The sequence below is a fragment of the Pinus tabuliformis genome, chromosome 7 (genome assembly GCF_031772625.1).
Source record: "Pinus tabuliformis cultivar Carrire ecotype Pingquan chromosome 7, CPIR1, whole genome shotgun sequence".
NCBI lineage: Eukaryota > Viridiplantae > Streptophyta > Pinopsida > Pinales > Pinaceae > Pinus > Pinus tabuliformis.
The window spans coordinates 952507926-952535418 of record NC_142293.1 but is presented as its reverse complement, the minus strand read 5'-3'; the positions used below and the strand labels follow the sequence as shown (position 1 = coordinate 952535418).

Sequence of the window (27493 nt, the reverse complement as noted above, 5' to 3'; positions counted from 1 at the left end):
TTACAACTATAGATCTACATAGGGTGGGAAGATAAAAGCACATGAAACTATATCCAAGACTTCTCTAGTAAAATTCCTATATTTCTCCAATATAGCTGTAGAGAGATTCAACATTTAGGAGGATACAAATTTTTCTTCCAGATTAGAGGATCAATTCACTCAAATAGATTTCCTCTCTATCTCAACTTCACATGGTGTCTGGTATATAGACAGTGAAGCATCAACCCATATACAGGAATTAGAGAATACTTCTCTAGCTACAAGGAGGAGAAAATGGACTTCGAGATTCAAATGAGAATCAAAAGTAAATGCACTTTGGTTGGAGTATGTACCATTAAGATTCACAGGAAATCATGAGTAAGCACAAGTATTATAGATGTCCCGCATCTTCTCGGCATGAGTATGAACCTAATTTTAGTGTCCCAACTATAGGATAAAGAATACGATGTCCAATTTTTAGGGAAGAAGGTATTCATCAAACAACACAACTAGGAGATGGTGAGGCATATTGGAGTCCATAGCACCATGTTGTACAATTTGTAGATTGACTGTGCAAAGGAGCTAGTTAGAAACAACAACAATTATGGTAGTAGAAGTTGGAGAGTCCTAAATGAACTATGACATAGGAGAATGGGGCATTTTGTCTATGGGGCACTTAGTATGCTCAAGGAGATAGTGATAGGTGCTCAAAAAGTAAGCATAGAACATGATGATGTAGGTAGGGGGTGCATGCTTGGGAAATATGCTAAGGAAACATTCCTAAGAAGTGGGAGTTGATCAGATGGTGTGTTGTAGCTTGTACACTCAGATATTTGTGGCCCTATGTCAACTAGATCTCTCATTGGGTACAAGTAATTTTTCACTTTATTAATGTTTGTTCTAGGAAAACCTAGATCTATTTGTTGAAGACCAAGGATGGGGTATTTAGTCTCTTCCAAGAGTTCAAGGCTCTAGTGAACAATGTAACAAGAAATATTATGAAGGTGCTTCACATGGATCCATGCAAAGGAGGGCATCAAGAGGGATTGGATAGCTCCATACAATCCACAATAGAGTGGAGTAGTGGAGCGAAATAATAGGTCTATAGTTTGGGTGGAAAAGGCTATGTTGTATAATGAGGAAATTCCCAAGTTTATATGGGTGAAGGTGTGCAACACAACATTGTATATACAAAACATGATTCCTTAGAGGGAATTTTGGAAGATAACCCTAGAAGAAGTCTTTTCAGGGAAGAAGCAAAAAGTTAATCACTTCAGGATCTTTGGAAATGTATCCTACTACCATATACCAGATGAAGAAAACATTAAGTTATATTAGACTACATGATCTACGTTTCTAGTGGTAGGAAGATTATCGCAAGACATGACGTGATGTTGATGGAGGGCAGAGCCTTCAAGATGTCTCATGAGACACCATCGGGTGATAAGAGTGAGCTAGTATAACCTCCATTGTTCCATAAGTAGGGTGTGTTATAGGGGTTGTCATAGGGATAGAAACAAGGATAGCAATAGGGACCTAGTACAATTACTAGTATGAGTGCAACCTTAGGTGTAGGAAATTTTATGAGTTCATAGCATATGGAGTAGCAGAGGTAGGATGAGTAGCTTATCAATCCTCCCACCACTAGTGGTTGAATTAGAAGGGAAGTTTGTCAGATGCTAAGGGATGTGGAGTTCATTGGATCTCCTAGGACAAACAAGAGAGAAAACTGACAACTAGACACCTACCAGGCATTGGTGGCATATGTTGTTAAGCCTCCTAGCTATCAGCAGGCTGCACAACATTAGGTGTTGGTATATTCCATGGTAGATGAGTATATCTCTATCATGAATATCGATGTGTGGGAGGTAGTTCTGAGACCTCTGTATAGGTTAGTTTTGGGCTCTTAGTAGATCTATAATACCAAGTATGTTGTAAATTGCAGCATGGATAAGTCCACATATAGGTTCATGACAAAAGGGTATCGATATAAGGGAGGGAGAGATTATGATTAACCCTTCACCCTAGTTTCTAGATATACTTCAATTTGGTTTGTTATATATCTAAAAGCATAGATGGGATGAAAAATTCACTAGATGGACATCAAAAAAGCCTTCTTGAATGGTGTGATAAAGGAGGAGGTATATATTGAAAAAGTAGATGGATTTTAGAAACATGAGAGGGACACACATTGTGCATGCTAAAGAGAGCTCTATAAGGTCTCAAAGAGGATCCCAGTGTGTGGTATGGTTGAATTGATAGCTACTTGTAAAAAATGGGATTTGTCAACAGTGACACAAACCCAACTTTTACTATTTGACGGTAGAGGATGAGAGAATCATCCTAGTGTTATATGTGGATGACCTCTTTCTAACTAGGTAATTAGGGCTCACAGAGGACTACAAGAAGAACTTACTAGCAAATTTTGACATGAAGGATCTAGGATATATGCATTACCTCCTAGGCCTGGAGGTAGGTACAGGGATGAGGAGATCTTCCTTGGTAAAGGGAGATACACTATAGGTATTCTTAAGAGATTTAGGATGCAGGATTGTAGGCCTATGTCCACATATATGATTATGAAATGAAGGAGGATAGAAGCGTTAGAGGATGAGGATGTTAACTGAACCTTTTATAGACAAATCATCAATTCCATCATGTATCTAGTCAAAACTAGAGTAGATATCTACTTCATGGTCAACACTCTCAGCCAATTTATTTTGGGACATAAGAGAGTGCATTAGACAACAATGCGGCATATATTGAGTTATTTGTTTGACCCACTCAAGTATGGGTTGAGGTATAATCGAGATTATGGTGTCAGATTATGTAGATATATAGATGAGGTTTGGGTAGGTATCTTAGTGGATCAGAAGAGCACATTAGGATGTTTCTTTAGCATTGGATTGGGGGTTGTATGTTTGTGCAACAGGAAGTATAGGTATGTGGCATAGAGTTCTGTAGAAGTAGAGTAATGGGCAACCATCATGGCCACATGAGAAGCTATTTTTCTTTAGAAGATGCTAGTGAGTCTATTTAGATAGAAGATGGAGGGCTGTTATGTAACCATATCACAAAACAGAACAAAATATAGATCATCAACTTGAAAATTATCCTTTTCAATGGGGAAACCTCCTTTACATCACATAAGTGAATAATTCTTGGATGATTCAAATGACAAGACTTCCTTGGTATATATAGTAGTCTAAAGGGTCACAATATAATCATAGCCTGCATAAAAATAATAATATAAGGACACAACTATAACAATAATTGGCTTCTGTGGGCACAACAATAACAATATGGGGGCTACATGGGCACATCAATAACAATAAAGGGGCTACACTAACAACAACAATAAGGGGGTTACATTAGTATTATAGGGACCTAACATGCCCCTCTCCTTCAAAAAAAGAGTTTTCCTCAACGCTTGTGTAGTTGTGGATGATTTTGTGTAAAATTATCATCCTCCCATGTGGAATATTCAATGGGTAAGTTCCTCCACTTAATGAGAAAATCTAAAGTTCATTGATTCAGTAGTTGTCAGTTCTTGTTTCCATGACTGCTTCAGTCTCCGATAAGATTTTTCCTCGCTCATCAAGTTTTGGCAATATTTTTCTAACTGGGAGCTTGTCCCCAATAACCTTCTTTAAGTATGAAACCTGAAAAACTGGGTATACTCAGGAAGATGCAGCCAACTCCAATTTTTATACCATAGTATCAATCTTTTGTAACACCTTGTAAGGACCATAGTACTTGGGTTATAATTTATTATACTTCTTAGATTTCTTAAGGGACATTTTTTTGCATTGTTATAGTCATAAAAGTACCCAGTCACCTATGTCAAAACTTATTTCACTTCAATGTTGATATGCTTGTTATTTAATTTGATTTTATGCTAGAGTGAGGCTATCCTTTAAGAGTTGGAGAACTTGCTTTTGATGCTCGATGTGATCTTCCATTGCTTGAACCTTAGAATTCTCTCTTAGATATGATGTGATGGATGGTGGATGATATCCATAAAGTGCCATAAATGGGTTCATTTTTGTTTTAGTATGGAAGGAAGGGTTATACCACCATTTAGCCATAGGTAACCAATTGATCCATTGTGTTTGTTTATCAGATACAAAAAAACAAAGATATCCTTCCAAACATTTGTTCACTATCTTATTTTTCCCATCTTATTGAGCATGATAAGATGAGTTATGAGCTAATCGAGTACCCATACAAGAAAATAAATTTCTCCAAACATTTCTAGTGAAAATGGGATCACTGTCACTTACAATAATATATGGGTTTCCATGTAACTTTTGAATTGTTTCCATAAATGCATTAGCAGTTGTATTGGCTTTAAACGAATGAGATAATGCACAAATGTGTGCATACTTGGAAAGTATATCAACTACCACCATGATGAAATCATTTCCTTTGAACTTGGGTATACCTATGGTAAAATCCATTGAGACCTCCTCCTAACACTAACTTGGAATGGATAAAGGTTGTAACAGACTTGGGGTTTTAATTGTCTCAACATTATTATGTTGTCAAACCAAATATTCTGCCACAAAATTCTGAATATTATATTTCAGGCCATCCCAAAAAAAAATCCTTCTTGACCCTATGGTAAGTTTTTAAAAATCCCGACTTCCCTCCTAAAGGAGAGGTGTGCAATTGCAAAGTAATCTTTGGTTTGAGTTGGGAATTCTTAAATAAATGTAAGATATTTTTGTACCATAATAAGTCATTTTTCCAGATAAATGTATCATATGTACTCAGATCTTGCTAAAAATTTTGAATGAGTGCCCACACCTTTGTCATTCTTTCATTCCTCCTTTTCTTCCATTATCCAATCAGGTTGGATAATAGAAATGACATAGAGAAATGCTTCCACATCATCATCCCTTCTTGTGAGTGCATCTGCAATTTTCTTCCATTTTTTGTAGATGATTTCAAAGTCATATCCCAACATCTTAGTAACCCATTTTCTCTACCCTTTTGAAGATAATATTTGTTCCAAGATTTATTTAATACTATCACAATCTCTTTATATATTGAAGTATCTTCCCATTATGTATGGGCTCTATTACTTAAGGGCATGTAGTATTGCCAATATTTCCTTGTCATAAATAGGTTTTTGTAATCACTTTCCCTTTATTGGACAACTTTGAAATGCAACGAGTCTTCCTTTTTCCATTAAAACATCAGCAATTCCATTTCTTGAGGCATCACATTCCACCATAAATGTTTTTGTGAAGTCTAGTGTAGCTAAAACCAGATCTTGGAACATTGTCTCTTTAAGATTTTCAAAGGACATAGTTGATTATGGAGACCAAAAAATGCACCTTTCTTCAATAATGTTGTTAGAGGTGCTAATATTTTTGTATAATCATTAATAAACTTGCAATAATACCTTATCAACTAGATAGATCCTTAAACATGCTTTAGGGTTGTGGGTATTTTCCATTCCTTGATGGTTTAAATTTTGTTAGGATCTACCTTAATAGAGATACAATATGACCCAAATATTCCACCTCTTGTACCCCAAAGAAACATTTGGAAGTTTTTGCATACAATTGTTTGACCACCCTGTCAACATGTTGAACATGATCCTTCCAATACTTCTTGTAGATTAGTATATCATCTAAAAATACTAACACAAACTTTCTAAGGAAGGTTTCAAAAATGGAATTCATCAAACCTTGAAAACTGGAAGGTACAATAGTAAGGAAAATGGAATGACCAAAAATTTATAACGAACTTCATGACTTTTGAATGTTTTTTTTAAGAATGGCTTTAGTCTTGATTCTAATTTGATGATGTCGTCAACAAAGATCCAACTTGTTGAAGTAAATTTCTCCACGTAATTCATCCAACAATTCATCAATGATAGGAATGGGAAATTTATCTTTAATAGTGACCTTGTTGATCTCCATATAATCCAGAGACATACGCCATGATACATCCTTCTTATGTACCAATAATACTGGCATAGAAAAATAACTTTTGCTAGGCTGAATTATACATGCCTCTCACATTTCCGCAACCATACGTTCAATTTCACTTTTTTGGGCATAAGAATATTTGAAAGGTCTAACGTTTGGATGAACGCTTCTTAGAATCAAGTAAATAACATGATCATGATCATGAATGGTTGGGAGGTATTTGAGAGTCTCAAGTACCTTGGAATTATTTCCCAATATTCTTTGGAGATATAGATAAATAGATGATTTCAATGTTTGAACATCTAGTGAGCACAATTTTTCAGTTATTCCTCATTGTTATTTATTCAAATTTTTTTTCATGGCATTATAGTTGATTATCTTCCCCAGTTTCCTGGTGATGCCCCTTAATTAAATTCCAATTCCTTCCCTGCAAAACTTCAAGAAAATTTCTTGAAAATTAAAAGTTATCATCCCCAAAAAGTGTAACCATTGGACTCCTCATATAACATCAGCACAACCCATTAGAATGGAAAGAATTTGACTATTCAATACATATTCCCCCATTGTTATATTGATATTATGGTACTTCCTTGATAAAATTATAGTTCCTCTATTTCATACCATCACTTGACAATTTGGTGCTAGATATAGAAAGCAATTCAATTCCTTGGCTATCTTGCAATGAATAAAATTATGGGTACTACAAGAATAAATCAACATTGTTACCTTTTTTTTTCTTGATATACCCATATCTCTTGAGAATTCCAGGAATGTTGATTCCTACGAACGCTTTACAATATATTGTCAGATTCATTTCTTCTTTCTATGGGATTGGGTCTTTGTGCATATCCTCTTCCTTTGATGTTTCATGTTCCTTTTCTTCCTCCTCTTTACAATATATGTAAAATAATTTCTTCTCAGCACACTTATGATCCTCAGTGTATTTTCTATCACAACTGTAACAAATCCCTTTTTCTCTTTTTTCCCTCAGGTTGTTGTGGTGTAAACCTTATGGGTTGTGGGAGGCTAGAAGTAGTAACACTTCCACATTTATAGTTGTGAGTGGTATACTTTCTTGTTGTCATATTTTTTCTATCAACTTTTCTTTCCAGTTTTTATGCCTTCTCCAATGAATTAGGTTTCCAAAGGTGTACCTCATGTTGGATGTTATCATTTAAAGTCCAAATGAAGACATCAATCCTATGCTCCTATGGAATATCATTTACCTTGATATTCAATCTTTGGAGGTCTTCATTGTGCTCCTCCATTTAACCCTTTTTAAGATTTATCAATTATATGAAGAGGTATTGCTCTTTGTATCCTCATAATGTGCTACCAATTCTTCTATAAAAATTATCCAAGTGAAAATTTATTTATGAGAACAAAGTCATTGATACCACAAAAACTGGTTTTGTTATAAATATAACGATCCATTGTGTACCTTTTGTGTGTGTGGCACATCATGTAGATCAAATAATTGCTCCATCTACAACATCCATGTTACCGGATCCTTGTCATCGAGCTTTCGCATATCAATATTTAGAATATGGTTAGTCTTCATCCCAAAGATGGAGTCTCTAAAATCATTATTAACATTTCATTTGTTATCTTCATGAGTTTCATGAAATTCCTTATCACCACTAGGAAGCCTTTTTTATAGCAGGCCTGCCAAACTTTCCTTTAAACCTTCCATGTCTGGCTTTAAACCATTCATGTCACTTTTTATAACATCCATGTCTCGTATTATTTCTTCTTTTAAACCATCCATGTCTTCTTTTAGTTCATATTTGGTTGCTCTTTGTGATAGATAAATTTGTTGCACTCGCTCCCACAATTTTGATATATCATGTTGCAATTTTTCCTCTTCATGCGTCGTAGTAGAGCTTTTTCATGGCTTAATGGGTGTAAAATTCTTTATTTGGGAGTCATTTTAGAACCAAATACTGACATCTATACTTCAATATCGCCTTTATGTCATGTCTCCAATTTTTATTTTCGACATTAGAGACAATTTTTGAAAGAGAAAACATTTCCAACATTGGGGATTTAGGAGGAAAAAAGAAAATTACAGTTGTAATATCCTCAATTTTGTGAGCATTGGAATTTTGCCCAATTTTTCTAATAGTAACAAAAGAGGAAAATATTACTTTAGAGAAGAGTGGAATTTATTATTGAAGATTGGTGGAAAATTATTAGTTTTTAAATGGAGGAAAAAGTCACTTGGTGGAAAATAGCCCCCAAGAATAAAATAATAATTAAAAAGAGGGTCTAGAAGCATGGTGAGAAATTATACAAGGAGGGTAGAATCATTTGTTTGGGTATATTTTTCTCATTATTTTTCGGAAGCTCAACACTCTCTTGGAGGCTTCTCAGAACAAGGAAAGCAAAGTTTTTTATCTCAAGAGTTTCAAGTGAAATTCTGCCTCATTTTGGAAAAATTCAAGTGTCTCCCTAGTGACGCTTTGGGGGAGTCTATTTCAGGACTCCCATTGGAGTTTATTGTAGAGTACTCACTCATACATTTTCTATTTCTGGACATTAAAGAAAAAAATTAGAGCTTATTTGGAGCACCATCGTTTTATCACAGGTTCCAGGTATTTGCGGCAGATTTTCCACTAGTTAGAGGAGGCGTTTGGCACCATTTTTCAGAGATGTCCTTGTATCTTTTAGCTGGGCCAAATTTTTCATATAGAACCTATGCATGGGGTGGAGTAAAGCATTTTTTTGGGTGTTTGGTGCTGATATTTGTTGGGATTTTTTAGCTGGGAGTTAGCTATTTTTTGGAAAATATTTATGCATAATTTGTTAGCCATTTTCAGGAGAGCTTTATCATATCTCAGTAGTTTCTTTTTGGTTGGGCACAAAACTATGTAGTTGGGAGATTCATTCTATTCTAGGCATTTCACGTTAGCTAGAATTAGCCCAAATGATTTATGGGTTTTTTTAGTTGGGGAGTAATTTTATAGAATTTCTGGGCAGTATTCAGGCCATAATCATACATTCTTATGGGAAGGCATATTGTTGGTTAACTGGGAAGTTTGCAACACATTGTGGGTTCAATTTTGGCTTGGATTTAGGACAAAATTTTTCATGGTATTACTGGGTTATAGGAGAGGATCCTATGGCTGCAATTTTAGGTCAATCTAGGCATTATTGAGGCCCAAATTTTAGTTTCTTCTCTAGTAACTGTAGGAGCAACAACAATATTTTCCGAGTAATTTTCACATTTTGGGGATTTTCAAGTCACTAGGAATTAGCCCAATATTTTTATAAGTTTGGTGGATTTGGGTGAGAGAAGCCTCCAGTTAATTTTCTGGAATTTTTGGAGAAAATTTGACGGCATAAATCACAATTCACCTCCAGCAACAACAACAAATTTTTATGGGCAGTGTGTTTGGACAAATTGAGTCATTTCAGTTGTTGTTTTTCTTATATATTCACCTGACTATTGCATACTTGCATTAGCAATCCTAGGTTTTATTATTGCACTCCATTTTAATTAGTTCTAGCTAAAACTTTAATAAAATGACTTAGATTTATGGTTCTTATTCAATGATTCACTCATCTATAATTTGCATGTGTTAATTTTGTGTTTGCATGTGTAATTTTTTTTTTTTTTTTACCTTCATGCATGTATTTAATATTTATTGTTTTTCCTAGTTTGGGACATTACACTTTAAATCACTTCAAACTATTTTTTCAAAGAAAATTTATGGAATTTCAAAAAAATACACACCATTTTCTTGCTTTTAGGAGCTTAATATTGAATCTCTTGTATCTCTATAATTTCATCTCTCAAAGATATGAAATTCCATCTTATGGTATCCCTAAAATTATTCTTTCCAACACGGTAAGTTAAACCGAGATTGGATTCCTCGAGATAAAGTTATGCCCAATATCCCATGATGACCTAGTTAGGGATTGGTTGAGTAGAGTGAACCTGTATGGAATACCACATGTCATCATTTCAGCCTTTGGCCTTGTTTGAGGTTCAATTATAGAGCATGTAAAACCATAACTTCTTTGGACCATATCTTATAAAATATAGTGAACCAAGGTCTTAATTTTTTACATGAAGTTCACCAATATTTTGGCTTCATGTGATCGAAATGTCATCTCTTGAAGCCTCGTAGAGAAAAATGTATAGTCAAAATTACAAGATGATATGGTTGATGTAGAAAAGCCCTAGAATCCAAAGCTTGTATTCCAAATGTAATGCAACCAAATAAAAAAATAGAATATTAGATAGATTAAAGACTTGAAAATTAGCCACTTCGTGGGGGAAACTGCCTTTACATTACATAAATGAACAATTCTTAGATGTTTCAAATGATAAGAGATCCTTGTTATATATAGGAGTAGAGGGTCACAATATAATCAGAGCCTACATAGAAATAATAATTTAAGGGAATAAAGATAACAATATTAGGCTTCTATGGGGCAAAACAATAACAATAAGGGGAATACAGTAGTGTTATAGGGACCTAATAAGGGGACCAGTATCTGTTGTGATGATAAAAGTTGCATCAATCTCTTTGAGAATCTAGTGTTCCATGATGGGTTGAAACACATATACATACACACACATACATAAGATACCTTTTCACCAGAGATTGTGTTCAGTCTGGAGTAGTGCTGCTACAACAAGTTCCCACAGAGAAGAAGGTGGCAGATATACTCACAAAATCTCTAGCGAGAGCTATGTTCATCTATTTTAGATATTATGTGCTATTTAGGTTGCATTGACTTTTAATAAATTTAAAAATATTGATTTGTGTGCCTCCTTGCCCACCAATTTCCTAGGGATTTGATATTATTCCAATTCTAATAAGTTCCTCCATGATTGAAATTAATTGAGAAAGTTTGTTTTATGTTGGATTTGATGAATAATGCAATAGAGAGAGAAATACTACTTTGGCAGTCTCCAGGTGTAGTTCATCTCCCCTATGAGTTGTAACTTTCATTTCTAATTTGTCTTCCCATTTTTATCTTGCTATCAGAGCATAAAGAAGGAACCCTATCTCAGCTGGGTCTGTGGTGAGTTGAACCTTTGTGGCTAAGAGCGCTAGTGGTTGAGATTGGAGAGAGAGTAATCCTCCTTTGCTAATGAATGCAAGTGTGTAAATCTTGTTCGCAAAGTTATACAACAGTGAATTTTGGTGTGGATCGGGGGAGGCTCCATCAGAGATCAGTGGAGCTACAGATCAGGAAGACAAGTCAAGTTGAGGATCTATGTTTTTTAGGTGAAAGATGAAGGGTTTACTTTAGAGGATAAAGAAGGAGACTCCATAGAAGGAAAATTGTGAAGAACTAAAAAGGTAGTAAGAAGAAAAACTACACAAATCAAAGAGACTTAGAGAAAACTTCCTCATGCATGTCGTGTTTGAGGTAAGACTACGCAGACGACTGTTTATGTGAAATTTATTTTTTCTTTTTTCAAAATCCTCCCTGGATCTATTGAATGAGTATATATATTAGTCGTTGGATCATTGGATGAATGGATATGGTTTTGGATCTATAAATCGGTTGCTGGACGATCTTGTGTTGGATCCGTAGATCAATTGTTGGAGGATCTGGTGTTGGATCCATAGATCAGTTGTTGGAGGATCCGGTGTTGAATCCATAGATCAGTTGTTGGAGGATCCGGTGTTGGATCCATAGATCTATTGTTGGATCACTGGATCTATTGATTAGATCAGTGGATTTTTTATTGGAGTCGTGGATCTATTGATCAAACAAGTTACTGGTGGTGCTCGTGAGTTAAAAAGTAGGGCATTGTTGAAATTGTTTTGTCACAATGAATAATCACATTGTAGAGACATACCTTAATGAGAGAAATAAGCTCGATGGATCAAATTATACCAACTGGAATTTCAAGTTGCAGACATTGCTCGAGGGTTCTAGTGCGTGGAAAATTGCAAAAAAAGATGAAGCAAAGACGATTGCCGCCAGTGGTGCCACAATAACATCATTTCAAGATTTGGAAAAGAGGAAAAATAAAGTGAAGGTGTAGTTGAAGATGTTGGTAAAAGACATCATAATCCCTCATATCCAAGACTACAAAACCTCCAATGAGAATTGGGTGACACTCAAGGATTTGTATGAAACAAAAAATACAAATCATGTGTTGTTTCTGAAGAGCAAGATTCTCTCATTAGGATGGAAGAGAATGAATTAGTTACTTCATTCATCTCATGAATTAAAGAATTGAAAGAAAAGTTAGGTGGCATAGGGAAGAAAGTATCTAACACTGATATTGTTATAATTACCTTAAATGACATGACAAAGTATTATCAAATTTTCATTACTAGGGTTGCAGCAAGGGAGAAATATCACACCTTTGAAGAGTTGACAGGGATTTTGATGCAGGAAGAAGAGAAACATAAGAATATAATTCCTTAGAATGCATATCTGTCATTGGTGGCAAAGAAGAAGTTCTTAAAAGGGAAACGAGGAGGAGGACATAGAAGCAGTGGTCCATCTCAGAAAAATCCATTTCAAGGTATGTCATCTGCCAAAAATGATATAGGAATTAGATGTTTTTATTGTGGTAGAGCTGGTCATATTGCTAGAGACTTCTATAAGAAAAATAAGGATGAAAATAGACATAGACACAAGAGGTATATAGGGCATTTTGCTGGTGAAGATATGAATCATGATATTAAATTATTTATGTCTAATGTTGCTCTTTCTACTGAGACTGATGAGGCTGGAACTTGGTTTGTTGATTCTGGAGCATCCACTCATATGACATGTAATAAACACTGGTATGAAAATTTTAAGGAGAGCAACAATGTTACCAACATTGACCTGGGAGATGACAAAGCATATTAGATTAAAGGCTATGGAAATATTCTAGTGAGGCTAACTAATGATAATATCAGGTGCATTAACAATGTTATGTATGTACCTAGGATTAAAAATAATTTGATGGACTCTGTATCCATGATTATGGATCATAATTTAAAGATAGAATTTTTTAAACCTTACTGTGTTGTAACGGAATTTTTGGATCATCCGAAGCTAGTTGCATCAGGAGTAAGAGTTTGAGGCATATATAAGTGGAAGGTTACAAGCATGCCACATCAAGCTTTAACTTCAAATACTATGAAAACAAAGAATATTTAGCATCAAAGGTTTGGTCACATCAACCTTCATGAGTTATTGTTGTTGCAGAAACAAGGTATGGTTGATGGACTTCCTATTTTAAGAAACGAACATATTGATTGTGAAGGTTGTGCACTTGGAAAAATCTGTAGGGATGAATTTCCCTCTAACTTAAATAGGATAAAGAAATATATGCTTGAACTTGTGCATACTGATATTTGTGGACCTATACAGATAAGGTACTTAGGTGGAGCTTACTATTTTTTGTTATTTGTTGATGAATGCACAAGGTATACCTAGTTATGCTTTCTTAGAAGGAAAAGTGATGCTTTCGAGTACTTTAAATAATTAAGAAATATGGTTAAAAAAAGATAGGGAAGTTCATTAAAATCCTCTGCTCAAATCAAGGTGGAGAATACAAGCTTGGACACTTCATCAAATATTGTAGAGTTCATGGAATAGTACAACAATTTATAGTATGGAACACTCCACAATAGAATGGTGTTGCAGAAAGAAATAACATAAATCTAGTGGAGTGTGCACATAGCATGATGAAAGATGAGAACCTATCCAATGGTTTTTGGGCAGAAGCTATTAGTACAACAGTTTATTTGAGGAATAGAAGTCAAACTAGGTGTCTTGATCTCAAGACTCCATTTGAGGCTTTGTACGGTTTAAACTTGAACTCCATCAGTTAAGATTATTGGGTTCTAGAGATTTTGAACATATTCCTAAGGAAAATAGGAAGAAATTGGATGCTAAAGCTATAAAATGCATATTTGTAGGGTATTGTTCTAATTTCAAAGCATATATGATGTTTAATCCATCTACTTACAAGGTAATTATGAGTGGAGATATTATCTTCCATGAACAGGTTGATGAAGGGAATAAGCATGGAAGTTATGAAGAGTGGCACATGCCTTTAACAATTGATGACAATAATGATGAAGCCAAAGACAATCATTTATAGCAAGAACAACATAAATAGGAATCTAGTGATGTAGACACATTCAATAGTTGAAGTTCACTCAAAGGTGAGCAAGAAATCACACAGAACAGAATTGAGGTAAGTCTTCTACCAAGAAGATTAGGATGACAGACTCACTTACCCGAAGGTACAAAGATTATTCTTTTATGACTAGTATTTAAAATTTTATTGAGCCCATGAATTATAATGAAGCAATTTAGTATGAATAATGGACGTCAGTTATGAAAGAAATGTATAAGTCTATAGTTAAAAATAAAACCCAGGAATTAGTTGAAATTCCAAAAGGAAATGAGACCATAGGTTGTAAATGGCTATATAAACCTAAGTTCAAAGGTGATGGTAATATAGACAAGTATAAAGCTAGATTGGTGGCCAAAGGGTACTCATAGAAAGAAGGAATTCATTATGAGGAGTCTTTTTATTATGTAGCTAAGTTAAATACTATTATGATATTAACAGCTCTAGCTACAAAGTACCATTAGAGTTTACACCAGCTAGATGCAAAACCGAATTTTCTAAATGGAGATTTGAAGGAAGAAGTATATCTAATACAACCTAAAGGGTTCATTAAAAAGGGGTAGGAGCATTTGGTTTGTAAATTAAAAAATGCATTGTATGGGTTGAAACAGGCTCCCAGATCTTGGTATTAGACAATAGACTCTTTATTCTTACAACATGGTATTAGAAGCAAAAATTATCCAAATATGTATACCACATTTGATTCAAAATGGGATATTGTGTTGATTTCCTTATATGTTGATGGTTTAATTGTTACTAGAAATTCTGATGAATTGGTTGAAGAAATTAAAGTGCAGATGTCACAGGTATTTGAAATGAAGGACCTTGGAGAATTGCATTATTATTTAGGTCTTGAAGTGTGGAGGGATGTTGGCCAGACTTTTGTTACTTAGGGAAAGTTTGTCAAGGGATTGTTGAAGAAATTTAAAATGCATAACTCTAAAGCTCCTTCAGTGCATATACAAAAAAACATTAAATTTCATAGTGATGATTGTTCTAAAGAGGTGGATGATACATTGTGTAGACAAGTGGCTGGAATTTTGATTTATTTGATTACAACGAGACCTGACTTAGAATATTTAGTCAGTGTGTTAAGTCAGTTTATGGCAAAACCTCTTGAAAATCATTAGATGGTAGAAAAAGGTGTCCTAAGGTATCTTAAAGGAACCATAAATTTTGGCATTAAATATATTGATTCTTTTGATGTTAAACTCACAAGCTATTCATATTTAGATTGGGCTAGAAATCTGGACAATAGAAGATCTATAACTGGGTATGCTTTTAATATTGGGTCTGCGGTCATTTCTTGGAGAAGTAAAGAAGAGTTTTGTATCTTTATCATTAGCAGAAGCAGAGTATCAAGCTGTATGTGAAGCCACTTGTGAAGAAATTTGGTTGAAAAGACTTCTTCAAGATGCAGGAGAAGAACATAAAAATGCTACAGTGGTTAAATGTGACAACCAAAGTTCAATCAAGTTGGCTAGTAATCATGTTTTTCATAAAAACACAAAACATATAGATACTCAATTTCATTTTATTAGATAAAAGGTTCAATCGAAAGAGATTTTTCCTGAATATTGTAACAAATGTGAAAATGTAGCTGATATCTTCACCAAGCCTCTCGGGAAGATCAAATTTGATTTGTTTAGGGAGATGTTAGGTGTGCAAGTGAATCCTTTCTCCATTAAGGGGGAGACTTGAAATTAATGGAGAAAGTTTGTTTCATGATGGTGTGTGTGTCTTAGTTTAGATTTAGTTCTTATTTTCTAGGAGATAGTTTTGATCTCCCTAAATTGAATGTAATCTTATTTATCTTGGATTTGATGTGTACTGCAATAGAGTGAGAGTAGTACTGCTTTGACAGTCTCCAGGTATAGCTAGTCTCACCTGTGAGCTGCAAGTTTAATTTCTAATTTGTCTTCCCATTTTTATCTATAAGTTCCTCATTGTTATTTATAACATTAATTTATATATAAGAAAATCTTATTTAGAAAAATTGTCCATTTACTTTTAATAAGTTTAAAAAAATAGATTCGTGTGGGTCTTCGCCCACCAATTTCCTAGGGATTTGAGATTATTCGAATTCTAATAAGTCCCCCCCTGATAAGTTCTTCATTTTTATTTATAACATTCATTTATATATAAGAAAATTTTATTTAGTAAAATGGTTCATTACTTTTAATAAATTAAAAATAAAAAAAGATTCTGCCAAGTAGCTCCCCACCCACAAATTTGCTAGGGATTTGAGATTATTCTAATTCTAATAAGCTCCCCATGATAAGTTCTTCATTATTATTTATAACATTCATTTATATATAAGAAAAAATTATTTAGAAAAATGGACCATTTTACAATAAGATGTGTAATTAATTTTTTTCTAAAGTTAAAGTTGGCTAGGTTGCATTGACTTTTAATAAATTTAAAAAATTAGATTCATGTGGCTCCTCGCCCACCAATTTCCGAGGGATTTGAGATTATTCTAGTTCTAATAGGTTCCTCCACGATAATTTCCTCATTGTTATTTATAACATTAATTTGTATAATCAAATTTTATTTAGCAAGATGGTCCATTGACTTGTAATAAATAAGGAAAAAAAAGAAGAAAGATTTTTGTGGCTCCATGACCACAAATTTCCTAAGGATTTGAGATTATTACAATTATAATAAGTCCATCCATGGTAAGTTCTTCATTGTTATTTATAACATTCATTTATATATAAGAAAATTTTATTTAGCAAAATGGTCCATTACTTTTAATAGATTTAAAAAATTATATTTGTGCCACGTGGCTTCTCACCCAACAATTTCCTAGGGATTTGAGATTATTTAAATTATAATAAGTTCCTCCATGATAAGTTTCTCATTATTATTTATAACATTCATTTATATGTAAGAAATTTTTATTTCGAAAAATGGTCCATTTCACAATAAGATGTGTGCTTCCTTTCTTTTCTTAAGTTAAATTTGACCCATGTCAAAACAACAGATAGACAAATGTCAAATGGAAATGAAAAAGATAGACAATGCCTAACAAATTATAAATAACAACAAATTTTAAAAATTAAAATAGTATTTTAATATACATATATTTCTTCTATATATTTAACTTTTATATTTCATTGTAATATTGCACTTTTATATATATAAATTTTTATTGTCTTTATATTTTAACTGTTATTTTATTTTCAGTTTTATATTTTATATTTTAACTTTGATATATTATTGCAATAATATACTTCTATTATATATAGATACATCCTAAAACAAGGTGGCCTCGGGGCAACAAGTCCCTGCCTAGGCATTCAATTACCCAATTTGAAATCGAATGCAGTAACAATTTGAGCATAGCACATCCCACCAGCGTAGAGGGAACCATCGGTGCACCTAGCTCTCCTTCAACTGAATATGTTCAAATTATTACTTGGTATGTTACCTATGTTTCCAATGCCTTTTCCTTTGTTGTTAATGTTGCTCTCTCTATGAGTGATGTTTATTGTACTTATAAGAACACTAATGAAATGTGTGGGAACTTTCATTATTGGACCATAAGGGAATGTAGTAACATCACTCCAAGAACACCCTTTAATGTCAAAACAAAGGTTATTTGTTGGGTAATAGGAAAGAACGAGAGTCCCAGTGGGCTATGGCAACTGAGAGTGGTTGAAATGGACCACCAATACGGGAAGGAAGCCCCACTATAATCAAGAAGGCTATACTTTGATTGGGGCAATAAATAAACAATTGGAGTTACATGTACGTACCAAACGTGTAAATGGATCCCTCTCATATTGTCTCTTCCTTAGCTGGATAGACCACTGCTACCTTCACTTTTGATTCTTATTCAGGATAAACTTAATTAGGATAAACTACTTCAATGGGAACTAAATCCACAGAAATTGGATCAATGTATTCTTGAACGATTATTAATGAATTAAAGAAGTGAGCCACCAAACTAACTATAGTAGGGAGCCCATAATATTGTGTTAAAGCCCAATAACGTTTTCCAAGCGAATGAACACTGCCAGCCATTGGTATTACCCAAACTCGCAGTATTGCAACCACGTCATGTAAAGAGGCTTAAAGGTATATTTATTAGGGAGGGATAACCAGAGTGTTGAAATTTCTAAGTCTATACATTAGAAATTTAATCTGTATTCTTATGGTTTATTTATTCTACTTGTTAAATTCGAACAAGTTATTTAAAACATTTAAATACCGAAATAAACACATTACAATCACAACATCTACAGATCAACAACTGAAAGAAAAAAAAACACACGCAAGTGACACTATTATTTTTTGACAAATGTCCCTGGAAAAAACCAATGTGGGAAAATTGGTGCAGCTATTCTAAGGGTATATTATTATGCAGTATTTCCTTGAGTTCAACTTGGTGCATTACCAGCTCGCCCGACAGAGAGAAATACACGGTAGAAATACCTCTCTATTCGGAAATAGGTATTCATAAAACCTGTCACACAAAACCCTCTGCAACAACTTTGAAGCTCAGCCTTAGCCGTTCTCGACACTGCGTCATCCTCCTGCTGCTTTGCATCAGTGTCAGACCCCTTTGCGTCAGCCCTCAGAGGAATTGCAGAGCCTCTAGGAGTCTTTGCATCACTCCTGCATCCCTCTACGTGGATAACGTAGTCCCTCTAGTGTCTGCGCTATCTCTGCTAGGCTCTGCGTGGCTAGCTCTGGTTGTTGCCTCCCGCTTCTTGCCTGTGCACTAGTCTTTCAACATTGTCTCTGCCTCTTTGCATTGTACTCACTACCCCTTATTGTTGCTCATTGATTCGACTTTGCATAATAACCCTGCTCTAGAAAAAAGAATGACGGATCACTCTCGTGTGTTCTCAAACTAACCCTCAAGCCTCCTCTTATTCTTTTCTCATTGGTCCTTCAATGATCGAGATTAAATCTCTAATAAATGGTTGAGATTAGATTTCTCTTGATCCTTATCCTTTGGAACATTCTAAACTAGTTTTATATTAATACCCATTAATATTTTATTTTTCCTAAGTTTAGACTTAGGAACTCCATTAAAAATATTAATTATTTTAATATCTCCCAAACTAGTTAGAATATTTCCAAACCATTTTTGGGTCTTGGTGATCTAATATGCTTTAGCCTCTCCACTAATTTTCATGGCTAGAGCACATCTGATGCTACCGAAAATTAACACTCCCTCTTAGGGAGGACTCTGCTCTAGTAATACTCCTTAGTGAGTATCACATTAATTATCTGGCACTAGTACCTGTGATGATGCTTGGCCTCCCCGCCCAACATCCTATGTATTTTTGAATCCTGTACTGCTACCCATGGCTCTACCACTGCCACTATTGCATTTGTCTGACAATTCCCTCTGCATCCGTACTACTACTGGTCCATCCTCCCAACACCGTATCTTCACTAAAACCCCTCTCATTAGGCTGCATCGTGCTACTGCGTAATGCTACTATACTACAACTCAGTTACTGAGAAGTGAGTAAGTAATCCACCCAACTTCTGACATCCTTGTCACACTAGAAACACTCCCGATGTTGAAGCTCCCTGTGTAGCTAACAAGTGCTCCCTCTACTGACCTCTACGCTACTGCAATAACTCCCTACATATCATACCATTGCACACCTATCTGTGCCATCCTGCACTAGTGAAACACTCCAATGCCTCTTGCACTGTTGCAACCTACTAGCCTCTCGCTACCTAGGGACTCCTGCACTATAGCACTCTCTGCTGCTTCATGTGCATCTCCCTTTACCTACATCTGCCAGTCCTACTACTCTATCTTTAGGGCTCCCATAGCAAGGTATAATCCAAAAGGTTGGGTACATCCAGGATGCCCCCCCCCATCGCCTGTAGTCTTCATGACTACAGCTCGATGTATCCCTACTTCTTCTAAAGTGGCACACGAGCACTCATGGCATAATCGTCATCCACCTTGACTTATTTCTCTGCCTTCCCTGGCGTTGCCTTCGAGTCAGAAGCCTCTCCCTTACTCTTCTTCCTCAGACACTGGTTCGCATAGCGACCCAGTTCCCGATAATGGAAGCACTTGACCTTGGAGCGGTCCTTCTTCCTCCTCTTCTCCTGATTTCCTGTAGATGTTAGAGCCACATTCTCTTCCTCTTCCTCCTTGTTCCAAACTCCTTTGCTGCTACCTCGTGTCTTGGTTAGCCGTTTGATCTCCTCTTAGCGTAGAGTCGCCCACAATTCTTCCCAATCTGGAAGACTCGCCTTACCCAGTAGGATTTGGACAAATATCTCCCACTCCTCAGATACTGCGTTAAGTGTGGTCCTTATGATCAACTCCTGATTCAGCGTCACCCCTATGGAAGTTAGTTGGTCTCGAATCTCCTACAACCTACTGAGGAAGTGATCTATCTGCTCTCCCTTCTACATTTGGTATGACCTTAGCTGATTCTCAAGGAGCATCTTCCTCTGCATGAAAGTATGCAGGTACAACATTTTCAAAGTGTCCCACATCTCCTTTGTTATTTCCCTCTCGGCAATATGTTGGACCACGTGATCCTTGACCCCATCAAGGATGATGCATTTTTCCTTGGCCATTGCCTCCTCGTACCTCTCATTAGCTACCAGATCAATTGAGATAGCCACTATTCTCAAGGTGAAGCCCTTGATGCAATGTTGGTCTAGAATGGACAAGATCTTAGACTTTTAGATCACAAATTTGGACACTCCATCCAGCCTTTTGTGATCCCTCAGCCCATTCACAACCATCTCCCTTCTCATCTTTGTCGACTCCTTCGAGTCTTTCTACTTCCCTCCTGGAAGTTCTCGGTTCTACTCCTGCTGAGTCTCTCTACTTTGCGTCTAGAAGTTCTCAGTTGGACTCCTCTGAGTCTCTCTACTTCCCATCTAGAATTTCTCTTCTAGACTCCCTTTGAGTCTTGATTTACCTCCTGGAAATCCTTCTGCCAATCGACATGTTTCCCATCTCCAATCATCTCTACAACTTCAATAGTGATCCAAATTCCTTGGCTAGAAATCCACCTCGGTAGCAACTCCCTCTACCTTGGTCTTTCCCTGTTAGATATTATTTGGACCATAATACAGCACCATCTTCTCTCTCGCAAACTGCCGATAGCTTCCTTCACCCCAGCAACTAAAGGACTGAGCCCCTGGGCTCTGCGCAACCTTGGCTACGGAAAACAACTCTCTTGGTATTTACATCACTATGCATGAGCCTCTCTCTGCCCTCCTCAGCCTCTATGTTGACCTGTCTCTGGCCTAGATTGATGACATAGTCCCTCTGCGTTAACCTTTCCTCTATCGCTTCTACAAGGGTCAACTATTGTCACTCGAGACAATTGATTCTATTGCAAATGTTCTTCTTAGCTGATGCCTTCATCTCTCGCGTGATCTGCAACCACATTCTGATACCATGTTGAAATTTATAAATCTGTCCATTAGAAATTTAATATGTATTCTTCTGGTTTATTGCTTCTACATGTTAAATTTGAACAAGCTATTTAAAACATTTAAATACCGAAATAAACACAATATAGTCACAATATCTACAGATCAACAACTAAAAGAAAACAAACACACAAGTGACACCATTATTTTTGGACAAATGTCCTTGACAAAACCCAATGTGGGAAAACTGATGCAGCTATTCTGAGGGTATATTATTATGTAGTATTTCCTTGAGCACAACTGGGTGCCTAACTTGCTTACTCGACAGAGAAAAATACATGGAAACAATACCTCTCTATTCGAAAATAAGTATTCAAAAAACCTGTCCCACAAAACCCTCTCCAATGAGTCTGAAGCTCAGTGCTGGCACTTCTAACCACTGCGTCAACCTCCTACTACTCCGCGCCAACCTCAAACCCCTCTGTGTCAGCCCTATGAGGCATTGTGCAGCCTCTGGGAGTCTCTCCGTCACTCTTGCATCCCTCTGCATAGATGATGCAGTCCCTTTAGCCTCTACATTGTCTCTGATGGGCTCTGCGTGGCCTACTCTGGCTGCTGTCTCCCGCTTCCTGCCTCTGCACTAGTCTCTCAGCACTATCTTCACTTCTCTGCCCCTCGTTATTGATCACTGATTCGAATTTTCTTAGCAAACCTTCTCTAGAAAAACAAATGACTGATCACTCTAGTGTGTTCTCCAACTGATCCTCAAGCCTCCTCTTATACCTTTCTCATTGGTCCTTCAATAGGCGAGATTAAATCTCTAATCAACGGCTAAGATTAGATTTGGCTTGATCCTTATCCTTTGGAGCATTCTAACCCAGTTTTATATTAATACCCATTAATATTTTATTTTTCCCAGGTTTTGACTTAGGAACTCCATTAAAAATATTAAATATTTTAATATCTCCCAAACTGGTTATAATCCGTCCAATCCCTTTCTTGGTCTTGGAGATCTCATGTGCCCTCTCCACCAATTTTCATGGCTAGAGCACATTCGATGCTACCCCAAATCAACACAGAGAACCTAACATGGGTGACTATCAAAACCTTGTGGCCAATAACTGTGGTTAATAAAGCATATTATGTCTCGTGTATAATCTTAAAATATAAATAAATGCGTATGAAATAGGAAATTCGTTCACTTGGAAGGAAAAGGATTTTACCAGCAACTGTTTCTGGGATTGGGAATAGGCACAGATTTGGTTGGGGACACCCCTTCTTAACTCAATTACTTTTACAAGAAAATTTGTTTCGGGAAGAATGAATAGCCATAGGAAGATCATAGGCATTCTTTCTTTCTTGTCCTTCCTTCTTTCGAGGTTGTTCAGTCAATTGACTATTCATCAAGTATTTGTAGGAAGAAGTTGCCATAATGAAGTGTGAACCAGTCAGGTATCTTTCTTTTGGTTCATAAACAAGCACCAACCGGTGAGGACATTACTCAATGAATAATACCCAACAAGCAAGGAACTAGAAACTATGTCGATGCTTAAGCGGTCATTATTGGAGAAGAGACTATGGAGGAAGCAGAGACATCTTATATTGAACATTTTCTTGATCCATATGTTTCCACTTCCCTATCTTCGTTCACAGTGAACAATATCAATGATTCACACTAACACACCGGATGGAACAACAACTTCCCAATTAGTTAGTCACTTGGACAATTAACAATAGGTGTGATTCACAGTGTCAGTCATTTCGTACCATGCTTGTTCCAATGTGGCATGGTTTGGTGGTGACCTCTGAGAAGGAGATTTTTGTCAAGTCCAGCTTCAACCTAAACAAGTTGGTCAACAAAAGAAGGAATCAGCCAGAACCCTTTCAGCAAATGTGAGGTGGGTCACTTGCTTATTCAACTCATGCAACTTGGTCAACTACAGGTGCTACTTCAACTCGCTAGGATGCTTCTGGTACTAGTGCTTGCTTAGATGTGGGTTCACCTAGATCATAAACTTGCGAAGATTCTTGCTTTCGATCCAAATCTTCTAGTTCCACTTGGTCAACTAGATCAACAACTCCTGGATTCGTTGGAATTTGATAAAGATCAATCGGTTCAAGGATTCTCCACAAGCTAGCTTGAAGACATGATGAAGAGTGTATTCTCGAGATAACACATCACATAGTATTTAATACCTTAAACTAATGCTAGCATTAGTTTACCCATTTCAAAATATAAATGAAAGAAATCACCATACTATATAGTTATAACCCCCTAGCTTTGGAAAGAGGCCAAATAAGATGGTGAAATAGAATGCCCTATGGAAAATACAATGCAAGGTTATGGTTAAGAAATACTAACCTAAAAACATTAGCTTAAGTGTGACATTAACTAATGCTTATCAAACAATCCAGATTACTATAATCCCATACCCAATGACATAGACTAATAATAAAAACATAGACTAATAATAAATAAAAACTATTCTATATAGATACATTTTAAAATAATAATTGAAAACAAATTTTAAAAATAAAATATTTTTTTAATTTATATTTTATCCAAATATTATAATTCTAACCATTTATAAATATATAAATTTATATGATAAAATGTAGGTCTATATGATATTTATATAATATAATTTAATTCTATATGATATAGATGAAAATCTGAACACACTTTAAAAAGTAATAAAATAGAATCAGCTTTCACGACCCTAAAAATCTAAGTTCAGCTCTTACACCAAAAATTAAATATAAATTTCAGCTCTCACACCAAAAATTAAATATAAATGTCAGCTCTCACCTTACCAACGAAAGTGAGTGAACGGACTGCTGTGTGTTCTACAAATAAAAGCATCTCGTTTTTATCGCCTAGAGCGTGAAGTCTCACCTTACGAACGAAAGTGAGTGAACGGACTGCTGTGTGTTCCACAGGACCACAAATAAAAGCATCTAGTTTTTGTCGCCTAGAGCGTGAAGTCTGTGGGTGATGTGTTTTCCAGGAAGGGTGGAAATGTTATGTCAACAATTCATGGATCCAGGCAATCCCATTAATCTGTTTTTCAATACCTGATAATCTCAAGTTGCATTAACTGATGTCAATACAACGATGCTTGTCCAGTTAAATATACATATATATATTGAAAAATAATAAATAACAAACAATTTTAAATATTAAAATATTTTTTTAATATATAAACGTTTCTTGTATACACTTAATTTTTATATTATAATCCCAACCATATATATAAATTTATATAATTTAAGTATATGACAACAAAATATAAATATTAAATTGAAATATGACACTCCTTTCGCAGAATCAGCTATCACCGCCGAAAAAATCGATGCTCAGCTTTCACCGCAAAAAAAAATATAAATCTAATTTCAGCTCCCACATCTCCAAAGTGAGAAAAAAACCTACTCAGTTTTCGCCAAATAAGGAATTTAGTTTTTGTCTGGTATCCAATGGAGAACGTGAAATCTGTGGAGGATGTGTTTTCCATGAAGGGTGGAAGCGGCGATTCAAGCTATGTCAACAATTCAACTGTGCAGGTAATCCCATTAATCTGGATTAGCATATCTTATAATCTCAAGTTGCACTAACCGATTTCATTGTAACGATCATGCTTGTGCAGTTAAACATGATTCAGGCCTTTAAACCCCTTCTGGAGCATTCCATTTACCAAAACGTGAGATCTGTCGCCGGAATGGCAGATCATAACGTGTTTCGTATTGTAGATTTGGGGTGTTCAACTGGAATGAATACCCTTCTCGCAGTGAACACCATCGTCAAAGCTGTGGAATTAACTTTCATTCGGCACTGCATGAACGTGCCAGAGTTCCAAGTTTACTTTGCCGATCTCCCGTCAAATGATTTTAATACATTGCTTCGGATGTTGCCTCCATTCAAAGCCGCCGATCGAATGGTAGCAGCAGAGCGCGATGAAGATAAGCCTGCGGCGACTAGATCTTATTTCGCGTCTGCAGTGTCGGGATCACAATACAGGCGCCTTTTCCCAGGGCAATCCCTCCATTTCTGCCACTCCTCCAACAGTCTGCACTGGCTCTCGGGAGTGAGTGATATACGCACAGCATAGATTTATTTTAAATACTCATTTAATCTGAGTACAGGGGGATTCAATTTTTATTTTTTCAAGAGATGATATTATTTAATTTTTTTTTATGACAAGAAATTATTTAATGTTGTGTATAATTATTTAAATTTTTTAAATTTTTTTATTTTAACCTCTGGCTCAATAATCCGCTTTACTGTAACCAAATGTTTTCATGTGATTAGGATGAGGTATTAATAACGCATTTCAATTTCAGGTTCCTGCTAGCGTTGTGGACAGGAATTCTGCTGCTTGGAATGGCGAGCATGTGTATATATCCAGCGATGCAGTGGGCCTTGCGTATCTGAAGCAATTCAGGCAAGACTTTGGATCATTTCTAGAAGCCCGAGCACAGGAGATGGTTCCCGGAGGATACATGTTCATAGCACTCTTGGCTCGTAGTTCGGGTGACATAAAGGAACAAGGCATCATGGGAGGTTTCGCTCGTCAGCTGGAAGGAGCATTACAGGAGTTAGTGAAGGAGGTAAAATATATAGATAAATCGATATAATAGGTTTTGAATGTTTATTCAATAAATGATCGATTTTGATTTTGAGTGGCAGGGGTTGATCGAGGACGGAAAACTTAATTACATAAACCTTCCTCTATACTGTCCAACTGTGGAGGAGCTGCAGAGCATAGTGGAGACGGAGCAGTCGTTCGAAATAAAAAGCATGAGCTTTCTAAGGTTTCCTTCCCATCCATTTACGGAGGTGAGAGAAGGGGAAGAGGGGATGATTGCCAAAATCCTAGAAAACTATTACAAATCCATGTTTGAAAGTATTGTGGGAAGTCACTTTGGGTGGGATGAACGTTTGGTGGATGTAATTTTTGCGAGGATTGCGAGCAGAGTAACTGGGAAATCTAGAGATTTCCTTCGCAATACCAGTGACGTGGCTGTTGCCTTCCTCGTTCGCAAAACAGATTGATCCACTCTTTAGGTTATCTTCTATGCTCTTCAAGGTTGTAAGATGAATAAATATTTTAGGGAAGAATATGCGATGCTAACTAGTGAAGTTTATTTTATAGCTTAGTGTGATGTGTAAAGTTGTATGCCGATTATTAAAATTTTCACTTAAAATAAAAATCTAAAAAATAATAATCATATTATATATGTATCGAAATATGTAGAGAAAAAAGCTTGTGTAAAATGAGCAAGTGGATGAACTATCAAAGAAGGGCTGCAGTCTCCAAATGGTAAGTGGCAAATGAGTATCTCTGTAGAATCCTGCATACACATCATTCATCTCTTCTCTATGCCAGGTATTTAACGTTGACTATAATCTGGTATGTTTCAAGATCGTGTTAACATATAAACAATGTCATATGACCAATTAGTTCCATACTTTTGATGTTATCTATTAAGATATGATCTCTATAATAGTCCTCATACTTGATTGAACAATGAAAGATGTATATTTGAAAACACCTACAGTGTTCGATGTCATGACCGGGAATAAGTTTCTCTACATTCTGTATATACAGGTCTATTTTCAATATAATAAAAATACTATACAGCTTTTTCTTCCGAAAAAAATGTAGAGAAAAAACATGTTGGTGACCGGGGCAGTGCCTTGCCAATTTCAGATAAGTGCAAAGGTAACCAATCGTTGAACGACGATGACAGTATCTATGTGATATAATTTACAAGACCCTTTAAATAATCATATTTTGTCCATAGACAAGAAGGGCTTCAGATAAATTATCTAATTTATGTTACACTTTGACAGCACCAGCACTATTCATTTGGATCGTACATTAATTTGTACATATAGTTAAATAACATAAAATTCAATAAAATAGAACAAGTTTGAGGTAGCAGCAGGGATGGAATTTGACGAGTATTTTGCGCGACATAAGGCCTTTTGAACGTTTTAGATGGTTAGAAATTTTTAAAGACCGTTTTTCCAGGGGTGTTTGGAAAGGTTTCAAAAACGTATTTTTGACGGTTAACATTT

At 35.8% G+C, this 27493-nt stretch overlaps 1 protein-coding gene across 1 annotated transcript; it reads left to right on the top strand.

The window, feature by feature from the left end:
* The first annotated feature begins 24816 nt into the window (after positions 1-24816).
* Positions 24817-26588, top strand: LOC149250790 (indole-3-acetate O-methyltransferase 1-like). Its single transcript, XM_089456476.1, has 4 exons — positions 24817-24975; positions 25059-25496; positions 25753-26019; positions 26099-26588. Exons 1-4 carry the CDS (start codon positions 24889-24891, stop codon positions 26462-26464), a joined length of 1158 nt encoding a protein of 385 aa, XP_089312602.1. The 5' UTR covers positions 24817-24888; the 3' UTR covers positions 26465-26588.
* Positions 26589-27493: the final 905 nt, after the last annotated feature.